Source organism: Phacochoerus africanus, chromosome 2, assembly GCF_016906955.1.
Source record: "Phacochoerus africanus isolate WHEZ1 chromosome 2, ROS_Pafr_v1, whole genome shotgun sequence".
In the NCBI taxonomy this organism is placed as follows: domain Eukaryota; kingdom Metazoa; phylum Chordata; class Mammalia; order Artiodactyla; family Suidae; genus Phacochoerus; species Phacochoerus africanus.
Window position 1 is genome coordinate 225,171,142 of NC_062545.1, and position 17,828 is coordinate 225,188,969.

At 35.7% G+C, this 17,828-nt stretch overlaps 1 protein-coding gene across 1 annotated transcript in view; it reads right to left on the minus strand.

Annotated features, from left to right (window-relative positions):
* The window catches only part of PTAR1 (protein prenyltransferase alpha subunit repeat containing 1), a 51,686-nt gene that overhangs the window by 14,357 nt on the left and 19,501 nt on the right, over positions 1–17,828 (minus strand). Inside the window, exons 3-4 of the mRNA XM_047767752.1 lie at positions 13,996–14,062; positions 5,749–5,853 (exon numbers count right to left, since the gene is read on the minus strand). Of these exons, the coding sequence (XP_047623708.1) occupies positions 5,749–5,853; positions 13,996–14,062 (172 nt within the window). The remainder of the gene's footprint in view (positions 1–5,748; positions 5,854–13,995; positions 14,063–17,828) is intronic.

The following is a 17,828-nucleotide window of genomic DNA, read 5'->3' on the forward strand; positions in this document are numbered from 1 at the left end:
AACAGAGAAGGGAAGAAAAAGGAGTAACAAAAACAAATCCAAAACAGTTAATAAAATGGCAATAAGAACATACTTATCAATAATTACCTTAAATGTAAATAGACTAAATGCCCCAACCAAAAGACATAGATTGGTTGAATGGATACAAAAACAAGACCCATATATATGCTATCTTTCCACTTCACTTCTAGGGACACATACAAATTGAAAGTGAGAGGATGGAATAAAATGCAAACAGGAACCAAAAGAAAGGTGGAGCAGCAATACTCATAACAGACAAAATAGACTTTAAAATGAAGAATATTATAAGAGAAGAGGAAACACATTACATAATGATCAAAGGATCAATCAAAGAAGAAGATATAACAATTTTAAATATCTACACACCCAACATAGAATCTCCACAAAATATACAGCAACTGCTAACAACCTTAAAAGAAGAAATAGACAGTAACACAATAATGGTGGGGGACTTTAACACCCCACTCATACCAATGGACAGTTTGTCCAGACAGAAAATCAATAAGGAAACACAGGCCCTGAATGAAGCATTAAACCAGATGGACTTTATAGATGTTTATAGGACATTCCATCCAAAAGCAACAGAATACACATTCTTCTCAAGTGCACTCAGAATATTCTCCAAGATTGATCACATACTGGGCTACAAACAAGCCTTGGCAACTTTAAGAAAATTTGAAATCGTATCAAGCATCTTTTCTGACCACGCTGTATGACTGGAAATCAACAAGAAAAAAACTGCAAAAAACACAAACACGTGGAGACTAAACAACACGCTACTAAACAACCAATGGATCAGTGTAGAAATCAAAGAGGAAATTTAAAAATACCTAGAAGCAAATGACAACAAAGATACCACACTCCAAAACCTATGGGATGCAGCAAAAGCAGTTCTAAGAGGGAATTTTATAGAAATACAAGCCTACCTCAAGATACAAGAAAAATCCTCAAATAAACAACTAACTTTATATCTAAAGCAACTATAGAGAGAAGAACAGACAAGAAATAAAGTTAGTAGAAGGAAAGAAATCATAAAGATCAGTGCAAAATAAATGAGATAGAAACTAAGAAACCATAAAAAAGATCAATGAAATGAAAAGCTGGTTCTTTGAAAAGATCAACAAAATTGATAAAAACTTAGACTTATCAAGAAAAAAAGAGAGAAGACAAATCAATAAAATTAGAAACGAAAAAGGAGAAGTAACACGGGACATCACAGAAATACAAAGGATCACAAGAGACTACTATATTCAACTATATGCCAATAAAATAGAAAACCTAGAAGAAATGGACAAATTCTTAGAAAAGTACCATCTTCCAAGGCTAAAACAAGATGAAATAGAAAAGATGAATGGACCAGTCACAGTACTGAATTTGAAACTGTGATTAAAAGCTACCAACAAACAAAAGTCCAGGACCAGATGGCTTCACAGGTGAATTGTACCAAACATTTAGAGAAGAGCTAACACCTATCCTTATGGAACTATTCCAAAAAATTGCAGAGGAAGGGACACTCCCAAACTCATGCTATGAGGCCACCATCACCCTAATACCAAAACTAGACAGAGATACCACAGAAAAAAGAAAGTTACAGGCCATTTTCACTGATGAACATAGATGCAAAAATCCTCAACAAAATACTAGCAAACCAAATCTAACAATATAATAAAAGAATTGTACATCATGATCAAGTAGGATTTATCCCAGGGATGCAAGGATTCTTCAAAACCACAAGTCAATCAGTGTGATACACCACATTAACAAACTGACAAATAAAACAACATGATTCTTGGAAGCTCCTGTCATGGTTCAATGGTTAATGAATCCGACTAGGAACCATGAGGTTGCAGGTTTGATCCCTGGCCTCATTCAGAGGGTTAAGGATACAGCATTGCCGTGAGCTGTGGTGTAGGTCACAGACGTGGCTCGGATTTGGCATTGCTGTGGCTGTGGTGAAGGCTGGCAGCTACACCCCTAGCCTGGGAACCTCCATATGCTGCAGGTGCAGCCCTAGAAAATACCAAAAGACAAAAAACAAACAAACAAAAAAAAACACACCCACATGATTCTCTCAATAGATGCAGAAAAAAAACTTTGACAAAATCCAACACCCATTTCTGATAAAAACCCTTCAGAAAGTGGGCACAGAGGGAACCGAACTCCATGTAATAAAGGCCATCTATGACAAACCCAGAGCTAACATCATTCTCAACGGTGAAAAGCTGAAAGAACTCCCGTTGAGATCAGGAACAGGACAAGGATGTCCACTCTTGCCACTACTATTCAACATAGTTTTAGAAGTCCTAGCCATGGCAATCAGAGAAGAAAAAGAAATAAAAGGAATCCACATTGGAAAGGAAGAAGTAAAACTATCACTATTTGCAGATCACATGATACTACATCTATTGAATCCCAAAGATGCTACCAGAAAACTGTTAGAGCTCATCAATGAATTTGGCAAAGTTGCGGGATACAAAATGAATACACAGAAATCAATGGCATTTCTATATACTAACAAAGAAAGATCAGAAAGAGAAATTAGGGAAGCAATCCCATTTAGCATCACATCAAAAAGAATAAAATACTTAGGAGTAAACCTACCTAAAGAGACAAAAGACCTGAACTCTGAAAAACTGTAAGATGCTGATGAAAGAAATCAAAGATGGCACAAATATATGGAAATACATACCATGCTCTTGGATTGGAAGAGTCAATATTATCAAAATGACTGTACTACCCAAGGCAATCTACAGATTCAATGCAATCCCTATCAAATTACCATGGACATCTTTCAAAGAACTAGAACAAAATATTTTAAAATTTGTTTGGGAGCACAAAAGGCCCAGAATAGCCAAAGACACCCTAAAAAAGAAAAACGGAGCTGGAGGAATTAGGCTTCCTGACTTCAGACTATACTACAAAGCTACAGTCATCAAAACCGTATGGTACTGGCACAAAGACAAAATATAGATCAGTGGGACAGGATAGAAAGCCCAGAATTAAACCCACACACCTACAGTCAACTAATCTATGACAAAGGAGGCAAGAATATACAGTGCAGAAAAGACAGCCACTTCCATAAGCGGTGCTGGGAAAACTGGACAGCCACATGGAAAAGAATGAAATTACAACACTTCCTACCACCCTACACAAAAATAGACTCAAAAAGGATTAAAGACCTAAATATAAGACCACAAACGATAAAACTCTTAGAGGAAAACACAGGCCAAACACTCTCCGACATAAACCACAGCAATATCTTCTCAGATCCACCTCCTAGAGTAATGACAACAAAAATAAACAAATGGGACTTGATTAAACTTAAAAGTTTCTGCACAGCAAAGGAAATCCTAAACAAAACAAAAACACAACCCACAGAGTGGGAGAAAATATTTGCAAATGAAGCCAACTGACAAGGGATTAATCTCCAAAATTTATCAACATCATCTGCAGCTCAATACCAAGAAAATGAACAACTCCATTGAAAAACGGGCAGATCCAAACAGACAATTCTCCAAAGAAGACATACAGATGGCCAAAAAACACATGAAAAGATGTTCATCTTCACTAATTATTAGAGAAATGCAAATCCAGACCACTATGAGGTACCCCCTTACACCAGCCAGAATGGCCACCATCAAAAAGTCCAAAAACAATAAGTGCTGGGGAGGGTGTGGAGAAAAAGGAACCCTACATTATCTGTTGGTGGGAATGTAAATTGGTGCAACCACTGTGGAAAGCTGTATGGAGCCTCCTCAAAAAACTAAAGTAGAATTACCATTTGATCCAGCAATCCCACTCCTGGGCATCTATCCAGAGAAAACCATGATTCACAAAGACACATGTACTCCAATGTTCATTGCAGCACTATTTTCAATAGCCAAGACATGGAAACAACCTAAATGTCCATCGACAGAGGAGTGGATCAAGAAGATGTGGTACATATACACAATGGAATATTACTCAGTCCTTAAAAGAAAAGAAATAACAGCATTTGCAGCAACATGGATGGACCTAGAAATTATCATGCTAAGTGAAGTCAGTCAGACAGTGAGACACCAACATCATATGCTGTCACTTACATGTGGAATCTAAAAAACGGACACCATGAACTTCTTTGCAGAACAGATACTGACTCACAGACTGAAAAACTTAAGGTTTTCAAAAGAGATAGGTTTGGGGGTGGTGGGATGCACTGAGGGTTTGGGATGGAAATGCTACAAAATTTGGTTGTCATTGTTGTTGTACAACTATAAATGTAATAAAATTCATTGAGAAATTTTAAAAAATATTGCAAGAGGAGCATGGTTCACATCTTTAATTATATGTGCATGCCTTGCCCTATATGTATTTTTGTTTGTTTACAAACAAGAATCTACATTAAGAAAGCTTTCATGAAGCAATATTTCTGTATTACAGCATAGAATCTTGAAACAAATATAATTAGTTAAACCGTTGAGGTTTTAAAATGTCTTTATCCACAGATTTTCCCCTTATCTATTTAAGATTTTCATTAGCATACATTTAAATAAAAAGCACTAAAAAAGTGTCTCTAACCACTTAAAGTCTTTAGTTTTTACAAACATTTTCTCACAAGAAAGTGCTCTTTTTAGACTAAAAATTTCCAACACAAAGATACAAGAAACTGAGTAAGAAAACCCATTTTGTCCTTTTAAAATAATAGAAGTTATTTTTAACAACCAGAACTCACTTTATAAAATATAAGACAAGCCAATAAATTGATAGATGCATATATAAAAATTCCCTTCCCTTGCCACCACCCCTTTTTCCTAACCTCTATACACACAATGATATGCCTCTCTGAAGCGTGCCATCCCAATTTCTAGTAAGGGAGAAAATATAGCTAGCTATATCATCTGTAAGTAGCTGATTTATAATGCTAGCCAGAGTCAAGATTACACCTAAGATACCTTGAACTAACTTTAAGATTCTAAAAATGCTCAGGATTTAAGAAAAGTTATAAGTGGCTTAATAACCACTGAAAACAGATTTCTTCAGACAATCGCCCACTGACTGCAACCAGTAAACCCTCAACACTTCATTTTAGACAAAACAGAGTAGTTACATGGGATCAAGAGGAAGATGTTTCCACATGGACAGGGTTTTGAAAAGAGTTCTTATGTGTACTTTGGCTATTTGCCTCAGGCCTTTCACCAAAAAATATTCTTTGTATTTATGTTCTTAGCAACTTTGGCTCAGTGTACACACCATTCACCTCAGCTGCCCATATTTGGTTAAGTTTAATGACAGTCACCACCACCACCATCTTTACCAGGAACACACCTGAATGAATTAAACCTAAGTTTAATAAAACTCAAGGTGTTCATTATAGTTGAATATATAAATGGAATTTCCATGACTGCTTTGGATAGTTAATAAGAACAGCTACATTTTATTGAATATTTAATATATGCCAGGCATTGCAGAGTGTTTACATGCATTATCTCATGTAAACTCAACCATTAACTCTGAGATAGGTGTAATCTATTTCCATTTTACAGATGAGAAGGCCAAAGTTTGAAGAGGTTAAATAATTCCCTAAGATCACAGAGGTAGTAAGTGATGGCATCTATGTTTAAATGTAGATAATATGATTTCAGAATTCATACTCTGAACCAGGATGTAATCCTGTTTCATATTCTGAATTTTTTTTTTTAATCTAGCCATTCTAAATCCTAAGAATCCTATGGTGTAAATTAACCATACCTGTGAATCCATGTTTCCGGACTCTTTGGAAACTTAGTTAAGGCCAGTTTTCCCAGATGTAAGTCCTTAATTGGATTTAAAGTGCCAGAGAGGATCAGCTCTTTTCTATAAAAGTAAAATAAGGAGAACCATTACTTTATTATTCTGTACAAACATAGTACATGACCAATAATACAACTGTTGTGAAGTGAATTTCTAAGAATTAGAAAAAAAAAAACTCTCATAAATGTCACATACAATAATCAAGAATGTGTTTTCATAGTCTTAAGATAACAAATTTAAAAAAAGAAACAGAAGCTCTTAAATCAAGAGTGGAACTTTAATTATCTATTTGGTAGAGGGCAAAGGGGTTTTCTGACTTCTATCATTTCCAAAACTTAGGCTTTACATCAATATCTTTAGAGCAGATCCAATACTAGTCGTGAATTGCTCTAGCTTCCTAAGTAGGGCTTGATATGGTCTAGTTCATTACCAAAAAACACACATGTAAACATCTTGGATTGAGACGTAAGGAAAAAAATAATTCATTCAATTGTTTTCCTAACAAGATTATTATTTTCATTTTTGAATTTTCCCTTTTCCCTTTTCTCATATGCATATATATTTTATCTAAAATTTTATATTCTGCTCTTATATCTTAAGAATTATCTCACTGGAGTTGCCATCATGGCACAAAGGTTAATGAATCTGACTAGTATCCATGAGGACATGGGTTTGATCCCTGGCTTCCCTCAGCGGGTTAAAAATCCGGCTATGGTGTAGGTTGCAGGTGTGGCTCAGACCTTGAGTTGCTTATGGCTCTGGCCTAGGTTGGCAGCTACAGCCCCCACTGGACCCCCTAGCCTGGGAACCTCCATATGCCACTGGTGTGGCCCTAAAGAGGCAAAAAAAAAAAAAAATTACCTCACAGTTCTACATAATCTTTAAAATGAACATTTTAAATGGTCAAGTAGTTTTCATCCAGCAGCTATTCTGTAATTTAACAACCTTTCCCTGTATAGTTAGACATTTTAGGTTGCTTCCAATTTTTTTCTATCCTCAAAGAATTCTGAAACAAAGAGCTTTAAGCTTATAACTTCTTTTGTTTGTACTACTAGTTAGGGTAAGTTTCCAAAAGACATTATTACTAGGAGAAAGAGCTGGATGGCTCTTAATACACTAGACCATTTCTTTTTGAAATATAAACAGAAGTAAAAGAACTATGAGTTTTCTGTTGTTTTAAAACCATTCAAAGCTTCAGCACAATTATAAAGAATATCATCATACAAGAGATCTCAACCTATTTCTCATGTAAATATAATTTTAGACTTGATTTTCCAGGTAAATTTTTGTTAATAAGCTTTGATACTACTGATGATACTTCCATTTTCAACTTATAAAAAAAGTTCTTTTATAATAAAATTAGGTCATTTGTTAGTATTTATTAATCTTAAAGTGTCTTTCCTGTGGTAGGGCTGATCATTTATTTTAGAGATGTTAATTCTCTCTCTCTCTCTTTTTTTTTGGGGGGGGGAGGGTAATGGAAAGTGCAGTGTTTACTGAGCAAGGAGGACAGGGCAGATAGTACTCAAAACATCCAAACTCCCCAGTGGGTTTCAGGAAAGCTTGAGATACTAATTCTCAAAATGAGAGCCCAGCTTTTATCTCACCTATTTAGATGGATCCAGTTCCTAAATATCACAATATTTCTCTCCAACAGCAATGTACTATTTCTAACATTTTATTTGATAAGGAAAATAACTTCCTTTTTAATGAAAATACTAAATAGTGATAATAAATACTTGTACTTTACAGTAATTTTATTTTAGGTCAATGATTTCACTCTATAAAATGATTTTAAGTGACACTAAGGTTTATGGCTGCTTTGAAAAATGGCTTATTGTTTTTCTTTCAGTGTACAGGAAATCCATGCCATTAAAAGAATATTTTAATACAACAACCAATTACTTTTTCAGTTCTAGATCCTTTTTCTTATGAAATCAGTGATATCTGTTCACACAATGACACCTGTAGTGTAAAAGGAGGCAAAATATTGTTCTATGGAATTTAAACTACTTTAGAGCGCACTATTTCTCAAAGTAGGGTCCCTTAACTGTAATATCATCATCAATCATTTGGAATTTGTGAGAAATATAGATATTTAAGCCTCACCACAGACCCACTGAATCAAAAACTCCAGAGGAGTAAAGCAATGTGTTTTAACAAGTCTTCCAGGGCACACTAGAGTTTAAAAGCCACTACTGTATAGAATTTATAAGGCCCAAATTTCCATTTACTAAGTTTATAACCTATTCTTATTTACAACTGCCTACTTATATTTCCATATATGTCTCTATATAAGGTGAAATAAAATTTCCTTCAGAAAAGGGGAAGTCACCTATAACTGACAAAGTTTCTTATTGAGGACATTCACTTATCTCTGTTTCGAACAACAAAGTAGTATTTGTGACTACGTCTTAGCCTGAAACAACCCCAATCAATGGCATATATGGGTGCTGAAAATGATGACCCGGTAGAATCATTAAAAAAGGAAGTAAAATTTTACTACCAATTTAATAAACATTGCTGGGGGGAGGACTGAACATGGTAGGTGTTGGATCTGGTTATAAACAAGCTTTTAAAAGATCACTGAAAAAGAAATATGGCAAGTGGTTAAGTTATAGCTATTGTATAACCTAGAGATTAAAAAAAAAAAAAAACCCATCTGCTTTAATATATTCAAGTAAGAATCTAGTCTGAGAAAAAATTTCCAGTCACTCCTGGATTTGAAAAGTGCTGTATCCAAAGGAGCTTAAATATAAGTAAACATGATGCTCTGGAGAATAGCACTAGATGATCCCCATAATAGTGTTCATGATGGCAAAGTCACTGATGTCAATAAACTCTGTGAGAAGTTTGAATTCAACTGTCTAATGAAACATGAGTAGGGAAATGAAGAATTTATAAATTAAAATATGTCATGTAATGTTATTTTAAAAATATGTAACTAAATTGAAAAATTAAAATCCTCAGAAGAAATTTCCTTATTTCAAGTACAAGCCTTAAATGTTACATATTGATATTAGCCTAAAAAAATCCCTTTTTCCTTTTTTTTTTAAACTAATATTAAGGAAATAGAGTATTGTCTTAGATTTGAGGTGGCTTTATTTTCTGGCATATTGAATAAGCTGGGCTTCTATATTCATCCCAAAGGCCTTAGGTGATCCATTGCTAAGAGAAGAAGGCCTGAAGTAAAGATCATCAAATAGTTGTGGAAAAACTAATTCGGAAAGGACAAAGCATCTGGTTATTTGGGACAGAGAGCAGACTAGTAAGGAACAGTGCTATGCTACCACACAACCTCGTTAAAGGATGAAATTATGTGAGGGCTGACTTTTTAAAAGATGGAAGTAGGGAGAAGACTAAAAATGTGTTTTAAGAAACAATAAAAAGCAGAATGATAGAAGGAATGAGGTTTCCTACATAACAGATTTTTCAAATAAGTTACTCCTTTAAATTTTTTGCTACATATTTCACTTACTAATTAAACACAGTATATGAAAAATCTCATTACTTTCCCTTGAAGACTCCAGTTTACCACAATGAAAATCAGCTTGCCTAGAGATAAAACACACCCAGAGGAGCCTTCAGAGTTTACTAAGGTGAGTAGTGTATTTTCGTCCTGTATATGAGTTCCTGTGCCTTTATATTTCTGTAAAGTTTATCTTATTTTTTAAAGTTTTTATGCCTTTTCTTCCATCACAAACTATTAGTTATGGCTTCTCTCTGTTGTCCCTCTATCCAAAATTTATAGGAGACCAGGGGCTGTGTGTATCATGTCCACAGCTAAATCTCCACTAGTTAGCTGAGTACTTGGCATATAGCAAGTACTGAATAAACAAATGTCTCCTTCCCCTCACTTCAATCTTCAATTATTCTGTCTGAAATAACAATGATAAGAGTCATCCTCATAAAAACTACCATTTATTGAACATTTCTTTTTTTTTTTTTGTCTTTTTGCTATTTCTTGGGCTGCTTCCGCAGCATATGGAGGTTCCCAGGCTAGGAGTCCAATCGGAGCTGTAGCCACCGGCCTACGCCAGAGCCACAGCAATGCAGGATCCAAGCTGCGTCTGCGACCTACACCACAGCTCACGGCAACCCCAGATCCTTAACCCACTGAGCAAGGGCAGGGACCGAACCCACAACCTCTTGGTTCTTAGTTGGATTCGTTCATCACTGAGCCACAACAGGTACTCCTATTGAACACTTCTGAATCAAACACTGTGTTAAGTGATTTAGACATATTTTCTACTTTAATTTTCACAACGATCCTATAAATATTATGTTGAATCATATAAAACTGCTGATACACATTTTGGTTTTGTTTTTTAAATAAACCTTTTATTTTAGAATTATTTTGAATTTACAGAAAAGTTCTTAAGGATAGTATAGAGAATTTCCGTATGCCCTGTACCTGGTTTCTCTTATTATTAACATTTTCTACTAAATGGTATGTCTGTCACAATTGATGAACCATCATTGAGAGATTAGTACTGGGGGTCCATACTTCATTCAGAATAGCTTAGTTTTTTACCAAATGTCCTTTTTTTATTCCAAGGTCCCACCAGGGCATCTCATTACATCTGGTTGTTATATATATATCTCTGTAGACTCCTTTCAATTCCTCAGATATACCTTGTTTTTGATGGCCTGAAATTTTTTTGTTTATTTGTTTTTAAGCCCACACTTGTGGCATAATGAAGTTCCCTGGCCAGAGACTGAATCCAAGCCGCAGCTTTGGCAATGCGGGCACCTTTAACCCACTGCACCAGGCCAGGGATTAAACTGGCACATCCACAGGGACCTGAGCCATTGCAGTCAGATTTTTTTTGGGGGGGTGGGGGTGAACCTGCATTATATGGAAGTTCCCAAGCTAGAGGTCAAATTGGAGCTGCAGCCGCCAGGATACACCACAGCCATAGCAATGGAGGATCTGAGCCACATCTGGACCTACACCACACTTGTGGCAATGCCGGATCCTGAACCTACTGAGCAAGGCCAGGGATCAAACCTGCATCCTCACAGATACTGGTCAGATTCTTAACCTGCTGAGTCACAACTGGAACTCCCTGCAGTGGGATTCTTAACCCACTGGTGAGAACTCCAGCCTTGACAGTTTTAAAGAGTACTGATCAAATATTTTGTGTATTTTTCTGATGATTAAACTAGGTTGATGGTTATGGGTTTCAAGGCAACCACAGAGGTAAAGTGCCATTTCATTATATCATATCAGAGGTACATAATATCAACATGACTTGTCACTGCTGATGTTGACCTTGAATACACCTACCTGGCTAAGGCAGTCTAAGCCATATTCCTCCTCTCTACTTTTTGGAAGGAGGTTACACTTAAGGGGTGTAAGGGAGATATTTTCCATCTCCTTGAAGGGATTTCTCTAGGTAATTATTTGGAATTCTTCTATATGGGAGATTTGTCTATTGTCTCATTTGTTTATTCAAGCATTAATTTGTGTCAGTACGGACTTACGGATATCCATTTTATACTCTGGGGTATAATACAATACTATGTTATTTTACTGCTCAAACTAGTCTAGCTTTGACTGCTGGAAGCACTTACTTACTGTTTGGCTCTCTAAGATGTTTCAGGATCATCTAGTATACTTTCTGGCCTAGTCCTAGAATCAACCACTTCTCCATGCCCAGTTCCATTTATTAGAGAATGGCGTTAAAAACCAGGATCTGGATGCTTGGATTTAATTATTTCTGATCTATAAAAATCACATGTGGTACTACCCAATATTATCTGTTTCAAGATGAGGAAACTGAAGCTGTGAGATATTCAGTAATCTGCCAAGGTCTCCAAGCTCAGTGTCAGAACCAAACTTCATAGCTCTCACTGTAGCACAGTGGATTAATGATCCAGCTTGTCTCTGTTGAGGCACTGGTTTGATCCTTGGCCTGGCACAGTGGGCTAAGGATCTGGCATTGCTTCAGCTATGGCATAGGTCACAACTCTGGCTCGGATTCAGTCCCTGGCCTGGGAACTTCTATATGACATGAGTGTGGCCAAAAAAGAAAAAGAAAAAAAGAAAAAAAAAAAAGGAGTTCCCGTCGTGGCGCAGTGGTTAACGAATCCGACTAGGAACCATGAGGTTGCGGATTCGGTCCCTGCCCTTGCTCAGTGGGTTAACAATCCGGCATTGCCGTGAGCTGTGGTATAGGTTGCAGACGCAGCTCGGATCCTGCGCTGCTGTGGCTCTGGCGTAGGCCGGCGGCTACAGCTGTGATTCAACCCCTAGCCTGGGAACCTCCATGTGCCGCAGGAGGGGCCCAAAGAAATAGCAAAAAGACAAAAAAAAAAAAAGAAAAAAGAAAAAAGACTACAAATAATGGAGTTCCCACTGTGGCTCGGGGGTTAAGAACTTAGCAGTGTCTGTGACGATGCAGGTTCAATTCCTGGCCTTGTTCAGTGGGTTAAGGATAGGCCATTGCCACAAGCTATGGCTTGGATCCAACGCTGCTGTGGCTGTGGTGTAGGCCAGCAGCTACCTGCAGGTCCAATTTAACCCTTGGCTTGGAAACTTCCATATGCCACAAGTGCAGCCATTAAAAAAAAAAAAAAAAGATCTAAATCTCAGACTTGCGTAAAATAAAAGTTATCATTTTAGCCTAAGAGTAAAGACTATGAATCATTGGAGCCTGGTGTCAGCTATTCTAGTTGCTCAAAGATGTTTGCTTACTCTATGTTCATCAACTAATGGAGAAACAAAATTTTAATATGAAGTCAAACTGCCTTCATCAATTAATTTACCAATTTTCAAAGCAAATTCCAAGCAAAAAAAGCACCAGTCCTTTTTTTTCTATATGCATCAAACACTGTAATCACAGGAGATTAGCTCAAAAACTTATTTTTGCCCCTCTTTTTTTCCCCGAAGACTTTAAATTTAACACCTATATATTGAACTATTGATGTTATACCATCTTTTAGCAGTTTATAAAATACAGCCAAAAATTCATTCAATAATTCCCAGAGTTACTGCAGAAGAAATGCACCAACAATTAAACATAAAATGTTGGGTATTTGATCTGTAAGAGACCTTACAGGGTTAGATCTACTTACTTCCAAAGATACTTGTTTTATGCTCAAAACGTACTCATGATTCTATGTCTTCATATGATAATCTTACCAATCAAAATTAAAATTTACTAGAATACCTATCTACAATGGATTTTTTAAAAATCAAGATTTCAGTGTTCTCGTCATGGTTCAGCAGTAACAAACCCAATTAGTATCCATGAGGACTTGGGTTCAATCCCTGGCCTTGCTCAGTGGGTTAAGGATCCGGTGTTGCTGTGAACTGTGGTGTAGACTACAGATGCAGCTCAGATCCACATTCCTATGGCTGTGGTGTAGGCCAGCAGCTATAGCTCCAATCTGACCCCTCGCCTGAAAACTTCCATATGCTGTGGGTACAGCTCTAAAAAGACAAAATAAATAGATAAATAAATAAAAATCAAGATTTCCTTTCTATTCATCTAACACAAAACTTGCTAAATCATCTTACAGCTTCAAGATTAACTGGTATTAACATCACTGAAGTTAGGTTTATGAGCAATTCCCCTTCATACTGTTTGACTGAAAAAAATTTCAATTAAAAAAATGAACCTGGTCTGATTTTTAATATTTCTATAGAGTATTTTGTGTTTAAAGCTACAACAATCAGAATTAAAGAACTTAAGTTTCTAATAAAATGTGGTCCCTCTCCAAAATCCTGAGTTGTCAGATACTTCAGATGAATTGCTCAAAAGGGTCCCAATGTTACTTACTAAACTGAGACTAAAAGTTCATGACCTTGAATGCTCACCTTTACTTTCTATTGCACTGCAGTGCTTCCTAAATATACTAACCAACACTTTACAATCCAACCAGTTATGCTCATTCCCCTATCCTTCTAAAAAAGAAGGAAGTTAAAAGCATGTATGAAATGGCAGACTATATTTCAACAGGAAAATGTGTATTTCAAGCAAGAAGTTTAAGGAGAACAGACACAAACATGCAAAAAGTGGCAAAGTGTATGTTAGAATTGTCATGGAGATATTATAAGGAATGCATAGAAGAAATAAGCGTAAGATGCCATGAATATGTGATTTATATTTCATTTTTCAAAAAGCTATCAATTCATAGGGCTTATATATCTTTGGAAATTTAGAGAATTTCATTTTATCACTGATAAAAATGACATACCTCACGTTCCATGCAGTGGTAAAGTCTGGGTTTAGAAGCAGCAGGGTGCATGTGACATCTATCAATTCTAAAATATAGAGAAGTCATATTAAAAACAAATAATCCTACCCTTTAAAGCCTGGCTTCTCTTTCTTTTATATATGTATGTATATCACATTATATTTATATTTCATGTCATAGAAAATTTAATGATACTTTGTGCTAAGCTGTCAGAGATACGAAGATTATCCTTAAGATTTTCTTCTATTTATGATATGTATAACTTTTAAAAAAGTTGACAATGATACAACTTTACAGTACAATATGCCTATAAAGAATAATCAAATTAATCTATTCATTCTCTTAGTAGTTTTTGGCATAAAAAAGAAACATGATTTCTATATCACTATTCATTTAATTCCACAAATATTTCAAGAACTGACTATGCACAAATTTTCAAAATGGGAAAAAAATCACCTATAATCCAACTTATTTAACACAATTCATTTACATATCCCTGTAAAGATTATCCTTTGTTTCACACATTTTTACATAGTTATAGCAATGACAACTGCACAATGTGTTCTGTTTTTCACTCGAAATTATTACATATGCATTCCCCTATATTGCTCAATGTGCATTTTTAATACAGCACTGTCATTGCTGTGACTCGGGTTGCTGCTGTGGCACAGGTTTGATTTCTGGCCCAGGAATTTCTACATGCCATGCACACAGCCAAAAAAAAACAAAACAAAGAACAACAACAAATCCAAAAAACTGCATAACAATCCTTTAGTTTATTATATTGTCATTTATCTTATTTTTTAGGCTATTTCCTGTTTTGTTTTACTGTTATGGATAATATTACTACAAACATTTTTAAACACACTTTTAATCTCAGGAGATATATTTCCAGGAGTAGAACTACTATGTCAAACAATATAAATATCAGTATGGCTCCTACTAAGTATTTATATCATCAAGAATATCTATGAATATCTATTTATATCATCAAGAATAACATGAGTAGGGCGTTCCCATCGTAGCTCAGTAGTTAATGAACCCGACTAGTAACCATGAGGATTCGGGTTTGATCCCTGGCCTTGCTCAGCAGGTTAAGGATCTAGTGTTGCTGTGAGCTGTGGTAGAGGCTGAAGATGAGACTCAGATCCCATGTTGCTGTGATTGTGGTGTAGGCCAGCAGCTACAGCTCCAATTCTACCCTGAGCTGGGAACTTCCACATGCCGAGGGTGCAGCCCTAAAAAGACATAAAAAAAAGAAAAAAAAGAACATGCGTATACTTATGTCCCTTTAACTCTGACCTATGTAATTACATTTTTTAAAACTGATGGAGCTCCCTAGTGGCTCAGGAGATTAAGGATCCAGCATTGTCATTGCTGTGACATAGGTTTGATCCCTGGCCTGGGAACTTCAGCATGGCACAAGCATGGCCAAAAAAACCCAGAGTATGGCAGATAAGAAAAATTATACTTTATTTTTATTTTAATTTATAATTATTAATATGAACACTTTTTCATTTTGTTTAATATTTTCTATTTTCATTCTATGAATAGTCTATTCATATTCATCACCGATTCATCACGGTCTTGAATAAGCTCCATAAGCTTATGTTTAATAAAACAAAATCAGTAATATTTAGGTATACTGTCTTCATTTTACTAACGCTGAAAAAGAGAATTTTAGAACTGAGATGATCAACCATAATACTAAATTAAGATAATTCTACTAAGCTCATGCTACATAAATATATGCTAAAATAAATGCTAAAAAGTATAATAATAAAAATCATTACAATTACTTAGCATTATTGTGTATCAGGCACATGATTAATTACTTTCTCCACATTAGTTCATTGAATTTTCACAATCATAATCCAGGATATTTTTATTTCACTTTAAAGATAGGGAAACTGACATTTACAGAATTTAAATAATTTGCCCACAGTCACCCAATTAGTATGTGGCAATGTCAGCATCTGACTGCTTTTAATAACTCAATTATACTGCAATTGAACTGTCTGTCTACAATAAATCATTGGGATACTCTCAGTGTTTAAGTAAAAGATAAACTTTTTAAAATTTAAGAGTAAATACACATAAATATGTCTCTGTCATCATCTTAAAATATTTTAGTGATCACAAAAATATTCTATTCCCATCTTAATAAAAAGAGATTAACATTTATTATGAGCCTATGATTTCCTTATTACTCAATACACAATATTTAATAAATGAGCAACAAAAGGTAGAATTAGCACAATTACTTTTGACCTTTATCTTCATTACAAGCATCATACTATACATATATACTATATAATGTCAGTATGTTTATAAAGAATAATCTGGGAGTTCCTGTTGTGGCTCAGCGGTAGCAAACCTATTATCCATGAAGATGCCTGTTCAATTCCTGGCCTCGCTCAGTGGATTAAGGATCTGCACTGCCGTGAACTCTGGTGTAAGTCCTAGATACAGCTCAGATCTGGCGCTGCTGTGGATGTGGTGCAGGCCAGCAGCTGCAGCTCCAATTCGACCCTTAGCCTGGGAATTCAACCCCTAGCTTGGAAACCTCCATATGCCTCAGTTGTGGACATAAAAAGCAAAAAATGAATAAATAAATAATCTCATAAACCTCTTCCTTCTTTTTATAGTTTTTGGCACCAATTCAACATTTACCAGGGAAATTAAATACAATTTTCTATACCATTATTCATTTAATTCCAAAATATTACAAATGTTGATTATGTGCAAAGGTTAAACTGGGCCCACAGGACTGAGAGAACAGGTATAATGAAAAATGGAAGACCTGATTTTGCCTTCACAAAATCTGGTTACCCTTTAGTTGGAAAGAATATGTAAACAATTACATAAGGCAAATGAAAATAACTGTGAAGTAAAAACATATGCCACATTTTGGGGACCACCAAGTAGCTGCAATTAATTCTTACTGGAGTATCCCGGGAAGACTACACATGAATAAGGCAGGAAAGGGCACTGTAGACTATGGAAGAAAGAATGAGAAAAGGCAAAGAGGCGGGGAAATTCTCACCTAGTGTGCTCTCAAAATTATGGTACCAGAGCGTGACTGAAGTTCAGGGTGCTGAAGAAATGTACCTGGAAACCAGAATCTGGTCCCCATCTCCTTGTTAGCCTGGACTTCCATTACTTTCTCTTCATGCACCACACTCCATCTGAAACAAACTCCTCCATTCTCTAAATATACTGCCTATCTGCCTACCTTGTCTTCTCTGGCTAATAACTTAGATGAACTGGCTATTCTCTTTGCCAAAAATGTCCTCCTATCCCCAAATTAAAAATCAAAAACAAAAAAAAATGCAACAAACCAACAGCTTTCTTTATAAAGGCTTTCTTGACCTATCTATCTAGCTGAAAGCCATCTTTCATCTCTATGTTCTGTGTTTGTCTTACTTTATTACCGAGCTCATATAATTATTATCCTCTTGATGAGACTGTACATTTTTTGAATACAGGTACTCCCTAATATATCTTCAAATTAGTCATTCATTCACCAAAGATGAAAAAAATATGGCCTCTGCCCAAAAGAAATTCCCCATCTACCCACACCATAGAGGAGTGGTAAGAGCACAGGCCTTAAAGTCTGGGTTCGAATCTCAATTTCTCCATTTACTGCCTACATAACTTACTATCTTTGAACTTCAGCTTCCTTAACTGTGAAGCAGGGACCATAACATTAACCTAAGTGTTTATCCCATTCCTTCCTTCACAGCTCTTTGAAACATAGTGAGCACTCGGTAAATAGTCATTCAATTATATACCAATGCTACTTATTAAGTAATGAATATTTTCAACATTAA